General features: G+C 35.3%; 1 protein-coding gene across 1 annotated transcript; it reads right to left on the bottom strand.

Moving 5' to 3' along the window:
* Window positions 1-2516: 2516 nt before the first annotated feature.
* Window positions 2517-12258, bottom strand: LOC129789235 (odorant receptor 22c-like). Its single transcript, XM_055825883.1, has 3 exons — window positions 12119-12258; window positions 3183-3246; window positions 2517-2867 (listed from the first exon to the last, which is right to left on the bottom strand). Exons 1-3 carry the CDS (start codon window positions 12256-12258, stop codon window positions 2517-2519), a joined length of 555 nt encoding a protein of 184 aa, XP_055681858.1.
* Window positions 12259-13602: the final 1344 nt, after the last annotated feature.

The following is a 13602-nucleotide window of genomic DNA, read 5'->3' as shown; positions in this document are numbered from 1 at the left end:
AGGCAAATCAATTTATGGAATTCGCCCTCTTCAGCGTGCAAAATAAACTCTTTTTCGCCACTAAAATGTATAATATTGAAGCATCCTACGGTGAGACACCCAAGTTGTACGCAGTGGGACTCATTTGATATTCGACTCCACTGACGATTTCAATTGCCAACCATCGGCGGTAATTGTGGCAATTTGTAATCAAGCGATGACGTTCTCCACATTTTTTTCCTGTATATATTTTCGTGGACACCAAGAGATACCACCGAATATAAACGTGATAGTGGACATGAGGGTCTACTTTTTGGGTGTCACACACCTTCACGGCGAGTCACTTTTCAGTGGTCATCCGCAGGAGCGCACATATTTCACATGTTTGTCGTCTTTGGGAAGGAAGAACGTGACGTGGTTTTCGGATATAGCAGGTAGCACAGATAAACCACACACATGTCTGAATTACTTGACATTCATAGAGGTGACATTTTTCCCTCCCAAAAGTAATAAGAAATAAACATAAACTAACACCAAAAATATTCTTTATTCTGTATGTTCCAATACAATTCCAAAAATCCGAATAAAAAAACATGAAGGATGCGATAAATCATATTTTAATTAGATACATAAATATTTGCTCAGAGTATAATTGAAAATATACTTTAGTACTTATAATATCTGTTTATTATCTTTATTAAAGTTGGGGTGAGTTTTTTTTTACTATACCTTTACAAAAATGTGTAAAGTATTGTTGCATAGGAAAAACACATCTTTGTAACCTGCACAAACATTGAAAAATCTATGTCATACATACCACCTGCCTTCAATCCAAGTGTTTTTTGAGACATTTTCATAATCAAAAGGACAGTTTTCTGATCTTTCACATCCATTTCATACCATTTGGTCAGATATAAATCCATGAAAATCTTTTTGGATTTCTCTTGGACTATCTGTCCAAACAGGCAGAAAAAAGAAAGTTGACAAAAAGCACATAAAATGAAGCAAATGTAGAGAAAATCAGTTAAAGCATACATGAGGAGATAGAAATTAAATAATAGAAGTAAAACACTTGAAAATAGCTGAATAGCGAAGATTATGTCAAAAATATTGCAGAATTCTTTAAATTTCGAAAGAATTTCAATATGTAGATGTATTATTTCTTGCAATATTGATGTACTACTGTTATTTAACGTGTAGCTTTCGTTGAGACTGCAAATTAAATCACTTAGGATGTTAAGTGTTGCAATTAAATAAATTCCAATGCAGATCATTGTGAATTCTGATATGATATAGTTAATAATGTCGTAAAATATTAGGATTGCTATTCCAATTGTGTGAATGACGAAATAATTTTTGGGTAACAAGGGAAAAACGAGTAATAATTTATCTGCCATGGTCATGTAGATCATCATGACGACGAATGCAGGTGCAAAGAAATATAGAAGGATCCTATAATAGAGTAAAAACATATTTTAAAGAAAAACCTACTTATATTAAAATTTTCTATATATTACCTCACAAATAAATAAATATTTTTCTCAGCTTCTTCCAAGTAGTTGGTAAAAAGAGAATTATTCTCATTCTTATGCTCTAAATGTAGATTTCCAATCCATCGTAGAATAAAATAGATTTTTTTCTCATACAAAAGGACTAATACATTTTTAATTGTAGTCTGAAAGATACCAATTGTAATAAGTATAGCAACTCCGGCAGTCCTTATTTTTCCACCACTATCAATTGAATCCTTTATTGTACACATAGCACATACGATGGTTAAAGATCCAAAAATTGCAGGAAAAAATATAATAAATGGTCGTGATTTTCCTTCACATTTCTCTGATAATCCAAAACAAATTATTCTCTTTGATATTTCCATTATTTTAATGATTTGATCAAATTGATTTTTTTTCTCATTTTCTGGCATTTTATCCAAGATTAATTTAAATTGCTATTTAGATTTTTTTTTAAATAAGAAGAAGAATGCACGTTTGTTCTTACGGAGCTTTCTAGAACAACTGAATTTTGTGTGGTTAAATTGAATTATTTATCCTCCATCTCCATAAACATACCTATATATGTATATGTAAGATAATTAATGTAAAATTATTCTTTAAATAATTTAAACTTTTTGTGACGAACTTTCCAAAATGTTCAAAATAAAAATTAAACATTTAATTGCAACATTAAAAATTACAACGATTCCTTTTATTTGTTTTCCACATTTTCACCCTGGCCAACCATTTTTAGGTACTCCCAAACACTTTTTTATTTTCTAATATCTTGAAAAATTTAAGTAGACATATGTATGTAAATGTAAAATAGTGACGCCATTTTTGTTTTATTTTGTCCAATCTTTGCCGGCTCGCAAGGAAATACGGAATTTTCTTTGGCGATTTCTTATTATTTTCTCATCCTCTACATGATAGATCATGATCCCACAATTGTTCCACGAATGAGCAAATTTTTCAAATGTCAAAGAATGAACTCCTTTCAGATTGAGATTACTTTGAGAGTTTATTAGTAATCATATTAATTTACAAAAATGTGTAAAGTATTGTTGCATAGGAGAAGCACATCTTTGTAACTTGCACAAACATTGATGAATCTATGGCGTACATTCCACCTGCTTTTAATCCGAGTGTTTTTTGAGACATTTTCATGATAAGAAGGAGAATTTTCTGATCTTTCACATCCATTTCATACCATTTAGTCAGATATAAATCTATAAAGATTCTCTCAGATTTTTCATGGATTTTCTGTCCAAATAAGCAGAATAAGGCGAGTTGACAAAAAATACATCCAATTAAGCAAATATAGAGAAAATCAGTTAAGGAATACATGAGGAGGTAGAAGTTAAATAAAATAAGCAAAACACTTGAAAATAGCTGAATAGCGAAAACAACGTCAAAAATATTGCAGAATTCTCTAAATTTTGATAGGATTTCAATATGCAGAATAACTATTTGTTGTAATATTGAATTGTTGGATTGTTTGTCACTGCCGGATTGGAATTTTTCATTGAGACTGAATATTAAATCACTTAAAATATTTAGTGTTGCAATTAAATAAATTCCAATTAAAATCATCGTGGATTCTGATATTGCTAAGTTAATTACATCATAGAACAGCAAAAGTGATCCGCCGATTGTGTGTGTGTTAAAATAATTTGTGGATAAATAAGGAAAAGCAAGCAATAATTTTTCTTTTAAATTCATGTAGATTAATAATATAAAAAATGCGGATCCGAAGGAATATAGAAAGATCCTAAAAAAAAATTATTTTGAAAATTTTGTAAACTTTTTTTAAGTCATATCTACCTCACAAATAAATAAACATTTTTCTCAGCTCGTTCCATGTGTCCATTAAGAAGCGAATTACTTTCATTCTTATGATTTGAATAGAGATTTCTAATCCATCGTAGAATAAAGTCGATTTTTTTCTCTTGCAAGAGAACACTAACAGTTTTAATTGTAGCCTGAAACACACCAATTGCAAGAAGAGTAGCCGCCCCAGAAGCCTCTATGTTTTCACCACTTTCGATCGTACCTTTAATTGCACACGCAGCACATACGACGGTTAGAGGTCCAAAAATTGCAGGAAATAATATAATAAGTGGTCGTGATTTTCCTTCACACTTCGCAGATAAACCAAAAGAAATTATTTTCTTTGATATCTCTATTATTTTAATAATTTGATCAAATTTATTTACTTTTTTATTTCGAGACATTTCCTTATTTAAAAAAAATATATGTTGGTCTGTATAACGATACGTTTGTTCTCACGAATTTCTCTAGAACAACTAAAATTTCCGGGGAAAATTTAAATATTCATCCCCTGTTTTGAAATACAAAATTATATACATAAATATGTCAAGATTACTTAAGGCTAATAATGTTAAATTATTGCCTTAACCAATTAAACTTTTTTGTAGAAGTTTTAAAATTTGATGCGCTTTAAAATTCATTTTCTAGTCAAACCAACATTTAATTCGAATTTTATTGATTCCTTTTTTAGAATCGAAATCAATTTATTAATATTTAGAAAGAGAAAAATTTCAGGAGTTGGTCAAGATACGAGAAGTTGCTCACACGTTTTGCTCAACGAAACAACAAAATATCTCACTTAATTTGAAATTAGAACATAAGTATATACGTTTAATTAGAACATTGAGAATTTTCCCAGCTGATCTTTGTAGAAAATGAGAATTTTTTTTGGCGATTTCTTAATCTTATGAGGAAGTTTTTCATTGTTAATGAATAAAACTCCTTTAAAATTGAGATTTTTTTGTGAATTTATTGATCATATTAATTTACAAAAAAGTGTAAAGTATTGTGGCATAGGAGAAACACATCTTTGTAACTTGCACAAACATTGAAAAATCTATGGCGTACATTCCACCTGCTTTTAATCCGAGTGTTTTTTGGGACATTTTCATGATAAGAAGGAGATTTTTTTGATTTTTTACATCCATTTCGTACCATTTGGTTAAATACAAATTCATAAAGATCCTCTCTGATTTCTCATGGATTATCTGTCCGAATAGACAGAATAGAGAGAGTTGGCAAAAAACACACCCAATAAGGCAAATATAGAGAAAATCAGTCAAAGCATACATGAGAATGTAGAAATTAAATAATAGAAGCAAAACACTAGAAAATAGCTGAATAGCGAAGATTACGTCAAAAATATCACAGAATTCTCTAAATTTTGATAGAATTTCAATATGCAGAGTGATTATTTCTTGCAACGTTGAATTTGTTGTTTGACTGTTGCTGTTATTTGATGTGGAGCTTTCACTGAGACTGCAAATTAAATCACTTAAAATGTTTAGTGCTGCAATGAAATAAATTCCAATGCAGATTATCATAGATTCTGATATGGTATAGTTTACAATGTCGAATGATAGGACGACTGATGCTCCGATTGTGTGAATGACGAAATAATTTTTGGGTAAAATGGGAAAAACGAATAATAATTTTTCTTCCATACTCATGTAGATAAACAACACAAGTAATGCAAGTCCAAAGGAATAGAGAAGGATCCTAAAATAGAGTAAATTTTTTTCTTTAAATTTCAAAACCTTCAAATTTTCTATATATTACCTCACAAATAAGGAAACATTTTTCTCAGCATGTTGCATGTGATTGGTAAAAAGTGAATTATTCTCATTCTTAGGCACCGAATGTAGTTTTCCAATCCATCGTAGAATAGAGTCAATTTTTCTCTCATACAACAGGACATAGAAGTTTTTACTTGTAGTCTGAAAGATGCCAATTCCAATAAGTATGGCCACCCCGAATGATTTTATATTTTTACCACTATTAATTGAATCTTTAATTGTCCAAACAATACACGTGACTGTTAATAATCCCAAAATTGATGGGAAAAGTATAGTAAATGGCCGTAATTTTTCTTCACATTTTCCTGATAAACCAAAAGAAATTATTTTCTGTGATATCTCCATTATTTTAATAATTTTGTCAAATTGATTTATTTTATCATTGCGCGACATGATTGAATTTATTTTATTGAATAAGAAGAATACGCATCTGCCTTCACAGAGCTTTCTATAACAACTGAATTTACCGGGAAAAGTGAAATATTCACCTCCTTGCTTGAATTTTTTTTGTATAAAAATCGAATTACATACCTATGTATGTAAAAGGAATGTCAAATTATTTTCTGAATAATTAAAAATTTGTTTGTAAGTAATTAGATTAACAATTTATATAGATTAGATTTGACTTTTTGTTGAAATTATATTTATGAATTATTTAAATTCTTTCAAAAATTGATGTACCTATTAAGTCAGCAGTCAAGAGGAATAAAAATTCTATTGAGTTAGTCATCGTATTACGTATTGTATTTAATTGAATTTTGTTCAAAAGAATTTGATTTAAAAATTAACAATCTTATGTCTTTTATTTCGGTATGAGAATGATATATTTTTTCATCGCTTTATGTATTGTATTGGGGTCGATATTTAAAATTTCAAACAATATAGGGGAGAGCGGGGCTAATAAAGTCACTTAAGGGTTTGGAAAAAGCCTAAAAGATCGTATTTCCTAGCTAGATAGAACAAAATGATCTGAGAAAGAGTTATAGGGCGGCAAATTTCCTATAGAAATGAGCTATACATTTCGCTTTATCTATTTGGGAAATATTATATTTTGAGCTTTTTCTAAACCCTTAAGTGACTTTTTTAACCCCGGTCTCCCCTACATATGAAACCCTTAATTTTTCCATAAATTAAAATCTCATGAAAATCTGTCAATCAGCATCAGAGTAATTTACCTTTTTATGTGCATATTTATGTATACCTTATTATTTGTAGAGAATAACTTGCAACAATTTGTAATTGATTCGATAACCAAAGAAATAACTTTTTTTATAATATTTATGTGGAAGAGGTAATAAATATTTCAGCATTCGTTCTGGACATTTCGCATTTGTCTGACATCCACGTGTGTGTTGCAAATTAGCAAATCCGACAAAATAATGAATTTTGATGTGCAAAGGAGTTTACGACACCTCAAAGAGCAACCGTGAAAGTATCCATGAATGGGTTTGGTGAATTGATTTCTTGGCATCATGCAAAAGTTATATGGGCAATCCTCCTGCCAAGCAATGTTGATATTAATTTGCAATGTGAGGTGTATTGCATTTCCTGACAGTGTATTTGTGTGCCATGGGTGCACGAAGAATGGTGCAAATGATTTACAATTGCTGAGATATCCAGAAACCATATCATTATTATTTAACCTACCGCTGCACGACGCGGCGGCGATGTCTGACTCAGACGCGTAGCTTTAATTTATGGCACACATCAAGCTCATAATTTTGCCTCAGCATAATAGAGAGATTGCATGCAATTGCACCTATCTCACTCCGTGTCTCTCCATGCCATGAGTATATTTCATCGGTGTGGGGAGCACCCAAGAAGTGTAAAGCGAAGGTCTGTGTGAGAGACTTCCTTTTCCTCTTGATCTTTTCCTCCGCTTCCATCCCACGTTGAACACCCTTGGCTTTTGTGTGATGTGTTGTGCGGTCTGGAGGGCGATTTGTGGGGCATGAACGTGGATCCATAATGTATATCATGACTGCCTTTCTGTCTGCTGATGCTTCTGTTGTCAGATTTTGAATATGAAATATCTCCCTGCCTGTCTCTGGCTTTTCCCCCCAACCACCGTACACCACATCCAACTGGCTCAGGAGTGGATTTATCCTCACCGCCTGCCCTTTCCCCCAAAAAAATCCCATTGGAACGCATCAGCGACTTCCAGATTTTTCACTCTTCCACCTCTTTGCGCCATACACAGAACCTCCCGTATTTCCCTGTCTGCAACCCCCTCCTGCCCCCATTCGCATCTCGATGGTGTGATGAGATGAAAGAGAAAAATCTGTTCGCGGATGAATGCGAAAATAGACATGGAGATGTTGCGCGATGACAGGCCAGGAATTATTGTACTACACGATGAAATATTGCGGCATCCAACACACCATTTCTACCATCATATGCACACATCTCGTAGCATAACTCCCCATAAGAGAGCTACCAAATTAAATTATGAGCCTCCTCTCCAGACGCAAGCTCGCATCTCTTTGTCAATCTCTTTCCTCCTCGCATGCTTTTTGGAATGGGGGATTCACTGTAGTGTGTGCATTTACCTTCCGCCACCCTGAAATTAAACCATAAGACGCTCTCTCTATACACACTTATGTAATGCGGACCACCAAAAGTGCTAATGTGACATTCATAATGGAAAGTGAGAATGGGAAGAAAGTATTTGATGACATGTGTTTGCAATAAATTAGCTTTTATCTCGCACTTGCTCTCACTTTCAGCGACCCAATAAGCCACACATTATTCAAATTGCTAACAGAGAAGAAATATGGGTGTGCAGCAAAAGTGTCTCATCTTGATATAATCACATTTAATTGTCAAGGCAAAAGACAATAAGACGACGAAATAGTTGGGAAATTTCTTAAGAAATCTCAAAAGAGTTTTAATAAATTGGAAAGTAATTTTCTCTAGAAGATTTTCTTTAATTTGCTTCAAAGAACTTTTAGAGAAGAAACCATGCAGCGTTTAAAAATTATCTGCAAAAGAAACGTGTAGCTTGATGAAGTTGAAAATCTTGAAAAATTGTTAAAGAAATTCCACCTCTTTTCTTCACAAAAAATGTCCATAACGTAGTCCATCAAATGGTGACTAACTGAACCGAAATAGTCCTCTCAAAACATCAACCGTCCGTGATTGAAGACATGAAGATCAATGTCAGTGGCTTTTGTACTAAATTGATGTGCTTCACTCCTTTTTTGAAATTGATTCCCAAAAGATTGAGTTGTCGCTCAAAAAAGGGGTTTTTTGTGAGATAAAAATTGCCCCAAGACTGAAATATTCTCCCTTTTTGGCGCCACATTTTGGGGTGATTTTTTTTCATGTGTACTAGATAGGAAGGGTTGATGTCCACAACCCTTCGTGTGTGACATGATGACACCCCGTGTATTTGGCCTCTTTTATTTTGAAGGATTTTTTTTATTATTATTCTGTGAGACTTTCTACATGTGTCTCTTCGTGGTGGTGGCTATAAAAATGAAATTGTGTGTCGAATAATTGACTCTCTATTTGGCATATATGAGCCATGACCCTCGAAATGTTGACAGATGTCAGTCGTCAATATAGCATTTTGTGCCACCAGCCATCATCATTCATTCTCATCGCTCACCCCTCCGTATGAGAGAGATGTGTGTCAGTGGAGGCGCCCGGTATGCAACCCAGGGGCGTATCGGTTGACGCAAATGAATGAGGGCAATAATGAAATAAATCATGCATTTGCCACACGCGGGAATGGGGGACTTTTGTGCTGAATATGGCAAGAGAAATTAGATTTTGCAATTTTGTTCAATCTATCATGCGGGGCTCAAGTCAATTCTTTTTGTGCCTTTAGTGAAGCATTTTTGCCACCCCAAAAAGCCATTCTTTTTGGCCGTTTCCTCTTTTTTTCTAGGTTGGTTAGACTCACCCGACTCTCCCTCTTTTCCGGGGGTAGGAAATATGATTTGTGGTATTTGTACAGAGGTCTCTCAAATTTCCATTAATTTTTGTAACACTGAAATGTGTTGGAAATATATCTATTTCATGCTGAATTATTTTTTGTTTACAGGAAAATTGGTCAATTTTTTTATTTTAGCAATTTCATTTAAATTGGATTGAAAATTTTGAGATTTCTTTTTTTTCTGGAATTTTCCCTTGATGAAATTTTCATGAAGAGAAAATGAATATTTCAAGAAATTCCAACATCCCAAAAATCTCTTTGCTTCTCGTGGAAGTTAATGTAATGATTTGTGTGTTTGCACCACATGAGCCAACACCCCCTGCCATGAAGGGATGAGGAAAATTTATATGAAATTTCACTTTTCATTTATTCAAATGAAATGATATTCGACACATGGGGTTGAAAATGTGTACGAATGAAGAGAGAGGGCAGAATAAAAAACGTTGGACTCCTCACCGCATTTCAATGTGCAACAAATGAGATGATTTTTCCATGTGGGCGCCTCTCAATTGGCATCAAATTAATTTTTTTGACACTCACCCATACCTCCGATTTGTAACATGACATGAGGAACACAGCATAAATGTTAGACAATATAATATATGGTTTGGGGAGGGTAAGTGCCGAAGAGCTGAATAACATTGAGTGAGCATAAAAAAAGATGAGAGAAGGTGGAGGTAGAGAAAATTTATAGGAATAAAATGTCAAATAAATATAAAGGTGAGAATTTCCGAAAGCAATAAAATATCATTAGGCTTCTCTTCATATACAGCAACAAAAACCGCTTTAATGTGACTTTTTGTGCTTTTAAAAAAAAATCCTATGGTCTTTTCAAGACGTGCAAGAGTAAATTAAAATAAATATTTCATACAACGACTCACAGTGAGATTTTCCACTGGCTGTCGCGCATCTCTGTGGTTTTGTGGCGGCGGCAAAATGGTTTTGTACATGGATATTATTTATGAGGAGCCCCCCATAGATTTTCCGCCCATTCATTCACCGCAAGATACGGCAAAGCAGGGAGGTTGGACAGCAAAAGAAGAAGCACCACTCACTTCTCAACAATCTTAATGACTTTCCGAGACGATATATTTCAAAAATTACCATTCTATGTGCGTGATTATTACAAGATTATGACTCTTCTCCCAGAGCGACAGGCACACACACAGCAAAAAGGCAAACCTCTTCGGGAAAATTAATACTCAAATAATAATGAAATTTATCGATGGTATTAGCTTCTCTAAATGGTGCCGCGCTTTCCACTCTGTTTTATATCCAAACACTCCATTGATTGTAATTTTTTTTCATCCACAAGTCACTGAAATTCTCACTCTAGGTGGTTTTCAAGCTACGTGCCATTTCCTGCCATGGTACCATGCAGGGTTCTTCGGGGGAGACCATCTAAAAATTCTTCTCTCCAACTTTCAAAGTGGAAAAATATTTAAATGTGCGCCAAGAACAAAGGAAAACACTTTCCTATCGACATTTAAATTGTTCGATTAAAAAGACATTTCGTCAAGAATTTCTTCTTGAGCTTTTGTAAAAGAGAGCTTTAACAATTTGACTTTTTATTACAAACGATGATTTTTTATAAAAGATGTTTTATGTTTTATGATAGTTTATATTTAATGTGATGATACAGAATATTAAAATTAGAGAAGGTTAATTTATACTACAAAATGAGGGAATATTTTTTCCAGGGTTCACATTGCTCTACAGTATAAGGCAAAGTTCTAAATGCGACAAAATTGGAGAACAATTTTCCGCTCATTACTGTTTTATTCTAAATAACAAAATGATCACAGATACAATTTAAAGTGAAGAAAATTTGCAATGAATTTTAAGAAGTAAAATTAGACTAGAATCGGTTAGAATGACCAAGTATAATTTCTTCACCAGTTTTGATCCATTTCTAATTTTTTTTCTCGGAACTTTTATTGAATTTTCCCGTGGCTAAGTTCACTTAAAGATTTTTCATGCCGTTCGCGAATTATTCATTAAACGCGAAATAGCCGAGAGAAGGTAAACTGCACCCTTTTAAAGTTAATTATGCAATTAAGCAAATAATACTTACGATCAAATGAAGTTTTATGGATTTATTATGGGGTGCAGTGGATAGAGCGCTTGAGTGCGCATCCAAAGGTCGCCGGTTCGAATACAGAACCCGGCAACGCGCCCCATCCGCCAACGTGCAATTAGATCACGTTGACCGGTTGGATCAGGAGATTGATACACTCCTATCCGTAAAATGGCCCACACGTGGTAGTATCTAGCAAGGCAGCCCACTACTTCTCCGCAAGGAGAACAACAACATCATATAGGGCGGCCGGCCCTGTTCCTATATGGGACGTAGCGCCAAAATATTTTTATTGGTACATTCAAAGAAGTCTTTTGTCCATTTTATAACAAAATTAAATTTTTGAACTTTAAATTTAAGGATAATTTATGGTTTCTTGTCAAAATCAGTTAAAGCTAAAAAGCTTTTAAAATCGATGTTGTACAACCATAAAAAATAAATTAAAAATAGCTGAAAATAACCTATAAGAGACTTTCTAGAGCTCTATTCCTACTACGCAGAATATCAATTCCAAATAAACAGGAGGAGATGAATATAAAATATTTAATAGAGTTGAAAATTAGTAAATTAAGCTGACATTGATGACCCGTAGACTCCTCCTCATCTTTTAGCATCCAATATTATTTACATGAGCCCGTCATAAGTGTATTTTATGCAATTTTTATGACCATACTCTCGCGAGGAAGATGAAAAGAAGTGAAATATGTGATGGGGGGACCGGAGGAGCTATCCATAGAAAATGGAATTAAAGATTTTTTTTTTTGTTGTGAGAATTTTATTTGCAACTATATTTAATACATATATTCAGCAATTGTTATGACAGTGACATTAAGGACGAGAGGGAAGTTAAGTCCAATGACTTACTTCAAAAAGGCAGAAATCGACATTAGTCAAGTCAAGAAAATAGAAAAACAAACAAAAAAAAACAATATAACAATAAGCTTAGAATTTAAGCACTTTAGGACGTTTAAATCTGCTCACAGCCTGAACATCAACAAGCCTTCTCGCTAATGGGTTGGGGTGATCAGCAATTCTGCCCTTATATCGCTGTGCCCATTCCGAAATCTCCTCCTCCACCGACGGAATCTGCAGATCATGATGAATTAAATCATTGGGGACGTAGCGTGGCGCATCGACCATGATCCTCAGGACCTTGTTTTGGAACCGCTGCAATATCTCTATATTAGAATGAGACGCAGAACCCCAGAGTTGTATGCCATACGTCCACATAGGCTTCAGCATGACCTTGTACAACATCACTTTGCTTTCCAGTGAGAGTGAGGATGATCTGCCAATCATCCAATAAAGTTTGCGCAGCTTCAGTCACATCTGACAACGCTTTGCCATTATGTGCCTCTGCCATGTCAAGCGTTGATCAAGGTGAATGCCTAGATACCGCACAGAGTTATGGCTGGGGATATCGACACCATGGAGAGACACAGGCGGGCATACCTGGTGCCTAGTGGTGAACGTAATATGTGCTGACTTTTGTTCGGAGATCCTGATCTGCCACTTCTCAAGCCAAGGCTCCAGGGCATTCAATCCCAACTGCAATCCCGCAGAAGCTGCGGACGGGTGCACACTCGACGACATGAGGAGGGTATCATCAGCATAGGTTGCCATAACAACACCTCTCACAACAGGTATATCTGAGGTGTAAATGGAGTAGAGCAGGGGGCCCAACACACTGCCCTGCGGGACACCCGACTCTATTGGGCACACACTGGATGCAGCATCATCGAATTTGACGAAGAAAGATCTACATTGGAGGTATGACTTCAGAATCATGTACATCTGATGGGGAAAGCTCCTCTTCAGCTTATACAGAAGACCAGCGTGCCACACCTTATCAAAGGCCTGCTGCACATCCAAAAACACCGCAGAACAAAAGCGTCCACATTCCATGTCCTGCGCAATGTGATCCACCACACGGTGGACCTGTTCCACAGTCGAGTGCTGCCTCCGAAACCCAAACTGGTGGTCCGGGATTAGCCCGCGCTCCTGCACCACAGGATCAAGACGAGCATACAAGAGCTTCTCGAACAGCTTCGATAACACAGGAAGCAAACTTATTGGACGATATGATGAACACTGTTCCGGAGGCTTGCCAGGCTTCGGACACATCACAATCTGAGCAACTTTAAGCTGCAGCGGCACATATTCCAAGCGGACCATAGCGTTGAACATCAATCTCAGAAAAGAGACACCCACTGAGGGAAGTTCACGGAGAGTCTTGGCGGTGAGTAAGTCGAACCCAGGGGATTTTTTTGGGTTCATACATTTTATTGTGTCCCATATAGCACCAAAAGTGAAAGGCCTCATTGGCAGGCACAGTTGGTGAGGTGCATCCATATAGTCTGCCATGTCCTCATCCAATCCGGACCGATTCTCCATCGACCAAGGTCGAAACACCCCAGACAGATGCCTCGCAAAGATTTGAGCCTTTTCCTCAGGACTCCTTGCCCATCCACCCTCAGCTCGCCG

The sequence above is a fragment of the Lutzomyia longipalpis genome, chromosome 2 (genome assembly GCF_024334085.1).
Source record: "Lutzomyia longipalpis isolate SR_M1_2022 chromosome 2, ASM2433408v1".
Lineage (NCBI taxonomy): Eukaryota > Metazoa > Arthropoda > Insecta > Diptera > Psychodidae > Lutzomyia > Lutzomyia longipalpis.
The sequence above is the reverse complement of the archived record's forward strand: the minus strand, read 5'-3'. Positions and strand labels throughout refer to the sequence as shown.